Here is a 5,102-nt window from a genome sequence, read left to right as displayed (position 1 = left end):
ACATCTACCAGCCAGGCAGTTCGCAGCAAAGGACACCTGGCAACCCTACCCCTCCTTGCACCCTCCCTCCTAGCCAGATACCCTACCCCCAATCTGCTCCTGCTCCCGCCTCCTGGAGTGTCCATGTGGCGCCGGGTTCCCCAAGCCCTGGCCCAGGCTGGGTGGAGGATGCAGCTGGGTAAAACTCTGAAAATTTATTCATTTTTTATTCTTTTTTATATGCATTTATATTTTTGGGCTGCAAAAAACAGTACTAAAAAAAATGGGTTCCAACTAAAGTAAAAAGTTTGGGAAACCCTGATCTAGCCAGCTTTCTATCCATCTTAGTCCATTTATCCCATCCACATTCCCTTAACTTGCTGGCAAGAATACTGTGGGTGACTGTATCAAAAGCTCTGCTAACACTGGCACTGGGGACTTTCAGAGGACCAGAAAACACTTATTTAAATATTCATTTGCTTAATGAATATGCAAATATGCAAATGAGTGTTACCAGTCCTCCAAAAGCTCGTGAATGGATTTACTGGTCCCCATGTCAAAAACTTTGGGAACCCCCGCTCTATAGTATAGACATAGCCTGAGAGAGTGTCTATAAACTGTTCCTGAAACTTAGGTTTCATTCCTTCTCTCTCTCTGCCTTATAGGCCTGAGGTAGATACACTTCCTGAACCATTTTGTTATGCTCAGCATATATATCAGTATATCAGTCCAGATAACAGTTTGTTTGCTATGTCTAGTTTACCAAAGCTCTTAAAGTTGAAAGGCAATGCCCATATTGACAGAAAATTACAGATGTGACCCCCCAAAATCGTGCTATAAGATGCAATGTTTATTGACATGTACATTGAGCAAACATCTAATACTGAAGCATTCCATGGGGTATGGTACAAACTGTGCACTTTGATTCACCTTAAAATCAAAGACCTAAAAAATATATAAAATCAAGCTAATTTGACAAGATCCTCTCTGCAATAAAAAAACCCACAAAACTTTCATTCCGATCATTCTGGCAACGTATCAGTTTCATAAGTGGAATAAAATTAAATTTTCATTCAGCGAAATAACTTACAGATCAAGACTCAATAACAAAGCAATGCAGGAGCCAAATTCTGTTTTCATCGATATGGTGGCAATTTGGATTAGCTCTAGTGAAATGAACAGTTATTCTGAATTTCCAATAGTTTTTTAATCCTCTTTCAATTATCTGTCTGCATACAGTTAGCATCACATTATTTCTCTACTTCTTTTCAATGCTGTCCCTTTCCTTCAGCCAAAAGTCTAGAACTTAATTTTACATAGTGAGGAGTGCTTAGGGGAAAGGTGCTGAGCTCTGTCAATTCTGACTGAATTCAGTAGGGCTATATCGACACTACAAGGTTTTTGCACAAAAACCGGCGGAGTGTTCACACCTCAAGCGCATTTTTGCACAACCTCCCCCACCCCCGAGTAAATCAACAGGAAAGAGGGCTTTTGCCGGTAGAGTTATTCATCTCCCCGCGAGGAATAACTTCTTTTTGCGCTACAGGTCTTGCACAAAAAGGCATGTGTGGACGTTCAACACGGGTTTCTTGCGCAAAAAAGCCTATCAGAAAAAGCACAGGTGCTCTGATGGCCATTCTGATAATAGCCATCAGAGCTTTCTTGTACAAGAGCATCCATGAAGTGTGGACGCTCTCTTGCACAAAAGCACATCGCTTTTCCGATGTGCTTTTGAAATGTGGACGCGCTTTTGTTCAAGAAGGTTTTGCAGAAGATCTCTTCTGCAAAAAGCTTCTTGCACAAAAACCCTGCAGTGGAGACAAAGCGTAGGAGTTTAAATGCTCAGCACTTTGCAGAATCAAGCCCTTTTCTTGAGTGAAAATGCACACACACTTTGAGAGGGATCCTTCTTTTTTCCCCAGAATGGAAGAAGAATCATAGAGAATTTCATTGCTAAAGCCAGGTTCTCATTAACCCCCAAAGGAACTTGGCAGTGGTTGGCTAGGAGTGAGAAATTTGGATAAATGTTCAAAGTGAGCGAGCCCCTGATTTATGACTATCCTTATAACATAGATGACCTATTTGAGTTACATTCCTGGCTATCGTAAACAGAAGAGCTCCATTCTCTTCTCTTTCTACCGCACTGAGTCTCACCCTCCAAAATTTTAAAGAGGGCTTTACGGAATCTCTCCCCAGCAAATACATAGAGGAAAGGGTTCAGGCAGCTGTGAAGGAAGGCAATGCTCTGAGTTATCTGGAATGCAAGGTCAATGTTGTCCGAGGTGTTGCAGTCATATCTGACCATGGTGTAGGTGTTGATAGTTTTAACCAGCAAAATGCTGTTGTAGGGCAACTGGGAGAGGAGGAAAGCTGTGATAATAAGGATGATGATCTTTAATGATTTTTGTTTTGGGGATCTTTTGGCTTGAAGAAGGGCATGGATTATAAAAGCATAACAAGTAAGTATGACAAAGAGAGGAAGGAGGAACCCTACTATGATTTTCAAAGATAGGACAGTAACTTTGATGGTTCGTGTAACACTGGGAGGATATGTCATTTTGCAAGTAATTATATCATTAGCTTGCTTAGTTTCACTGTACACTATTTCTGGGATGCACAAGCCTATTGCAATAAGCCAAATGCCAAAGATAACTAGTTTGCTGCGCAGAAGCCTTTTTTGCTTCGAGTTCTTAGCTTTCATTTCCTGGACTATTGTAAAGTACCTTTCATAACTAATGCTCATTAGAAACAACATACAGCTGTAGAAGTTGATCTTGTACATGCTATTGACAACTTTACACATGAAATTCTTAAAGATCCAACCACTTGTAGCTGCTTTAGCCCACAAAGGGAGTGTGAAAAGGAGCAGCAGATCAGCAATGGCAAGATGTAGCAGATATCTATCAGTGGTGCGCTTCCTGTGTCTGTATTTCCAGTAGACCAAGATGACTAAGGCATTGCCCACTGTTCCAATGCAGAATATAATCCAGAAAAACAATGGCAGGAAAGTCTGAGCAAATTGCCGTATGAAACTTTTTCCACATACAATGTCTGTGTGGTTAAATGGATTGGTGTACAGAGGTGACACCGAACTATAAGCCGTATGATAATCCAGTTTAGTCAAGTCACTCTGGGTGGCCTGCAGGGGAACATCGGGTTAATTACATGCTGACAAAATCATTAAGTAAGAAACAGTGAAGGTAGAATTTTCATTAATAATTTCCTGGGACCTGGTTTCAGACATCTTTCCCCCACAAAATGTTTTCTTCCACTCAGAATGTTTGGGACAACCAGAAAACTCTAAATCAGCTATGACCTAGTGAGGATTCCATGACTGCCCATGAATGTAAAGCCAAAATACTGTCTCCCCCAACTCTGCACTGCCCAGCACAGTTGAATTGGTGTGCCAGGACAAAAAGTGCAAGAAGGGCTATAGCTGATGTGCCTTGCAGTCTTTCAATACAGAAGGTCCTACCACCAGCCAGGGCAGTTTACATTAGACAGGGATGGGGTCAGGCTAGAACCAGCCCCATCATCAGGGACCTGTAGCGGAGAACCTTGTGACTTTCCTCTTTCTGCCCAGAGGAAAGGGAGAGCAACGAAGCACCTAGCCAGCTCAGGCATAAGGCTAAAATTTCACAGCAGACACGTCACTCTTGTGACTTTTTTGATGCATTTGAGCTTTTACTCTGCACCTGAGTCTTCTCTCAGTTAAACCAGTGGAACTACAGTGTAACATTTCTGCCCATTTACATCAGCTGAGGATCTCGATCTCCCATTACAACCTACAGACAATGATACTTAGTTCTCTGAGGTGTTTTATGGTAATATGCTTTAAGTCACTCATCTGGAAGAACCCATAAGAGAGCAAAGTACGGTGATAGTCTCAGCTCCACATGAAAATTGATATCCAACATCCTTTGGCTGAACGTTGCTGCAAGTTTAAGTGAGCGGAGTTGTTTGAAATGGCTGGAGCATCCATGACTGATCAGCTGTTTAGTGCTAGCTGGCACAGGACAGCACAGCCCTACAACATGTCCAAGGGAATGTGTGACCTAGGCTATAACAAACTGAAAGAGGGAAAGGGTGAGAAGGAGATTAGGCAGCAGTCATACATTTCTACTCACCATGCTCATAAATGTCTTCTGCAGTCCAATCTTTATTCAGTCTTGAAAAGACAACTATGAACTTGAGAGGAAACAAGGTGGGTAAGTGACATATTAAAACAGGCCTTCAAAGGATTGAGGTGAATGTAAAAATGAGATCCTGATTTATGTTAATGAGTCCCTCATTAGCATATTTTCTGCCAGAAGAATTCTCAGTGAAGACAAAGCCTATGCGTTTAACCTGATCACAAATATTTGCACTGTAACAAACAAAAGAAATGGTTTTTGTTTTCGAATTCACCTAGTTGAAGTACTGCAGTGCAAACTCTTCATCCTGGAAGTTAAATTTGCCGTTGTAGAATTATTTACAAAAAATAACTGTGCTCAAAAAAATCAATGCAAATCTTTAGAGCCTAATGCCCACTCATTACCATTTCCAGTTCAGTCACTTGCTCAGACCAACAAGTTTGGTTACAATTTGCAGGAGATAATTCTGCCTGCTGCTTGTTTACAATGTCACCTGGAAGTGAGAGCAAGTGTTCACATGGCACTGTTGTAGCCAGCGAAGCAAGGTATTTATGTGCCAGATGTGTTAAATATTCAGGCCCCTTCAAACTTCAACCACCATTCCAGAGGGCATACATTCATGCTAATGACAGGTTTTGCCTGATAACGACCCAAAGCAGTGCAGACTGATTCTTGTTCATTATCATCATCTGAATCCAATATCACCAGCAGAAAGGGTTTTTTGGTGGTTTGGGTTCTGTAGTTTCTGCATTTCGGTGTTGCTCTTTTAGGACTTCTGAAAGCATGCTCCACATCTTGTCCCTCTCAGATTTTGGACAGCACATCAGATTCTTAATGTTGGGACAAGTGCTATAGCTATCTTTAGAAATCTCACACAAGGTAAACTAAGCAAGTGCAAATCATCACTTTCCTTACCTACAGTTAAGGTTTACAGTACACCAGTGCAGCTATGCACCAATGACTGAATCTCAAACTTTTAAAAGCGAGCTT

General features: G+C 41.5%; 1 protein-coding gene across 1 annotated transcript; it reads right to left on the bottom strand.

Moving 5' to 3' along the window:
• Positions 1–560: 560 nt before the first annotated feature.
• Positions 561–4,855, bottom strand: LOC102459179 (C-C chemokine receptor type 9). Its single transcript, XM_075921881.2, has 2 exons — positions 4,107–4,855; positions 561–3,118 (listed from the first exon to the last, which is right to left on the bottom strand). The coding sequence occupies exons 1-2, from the start codon at positions 4,113–4,115 to the stop codon at positions 2,042–2,044; spliced, it is 1,086 nt and encodes a 361-aa protein (XP_075777996.2). The 5' UTR covers positions 4,116–4,855; the 3' UTR covers positions 561–2,041.
• Positions 4,856–5,102: the final 247 nt, after the last annotated feature.

Source organism: Pelodiscus sinensis, chromosome 2 (assembly GCF_052426305.1).
Source record: "Pelodiscus sinensis isolate ZL-2025 chromosome 2, ASM5242630v1, whole genome shotgun sequence".
NCBI lineage: Eukaryota > Metazoa > Chordata > Testudines > Trionychidae > Pelodiscus > Pelodiscus sinensis.
This window is presented reverse-complemented; position numbering and strand designations above follow the sequence as displayed.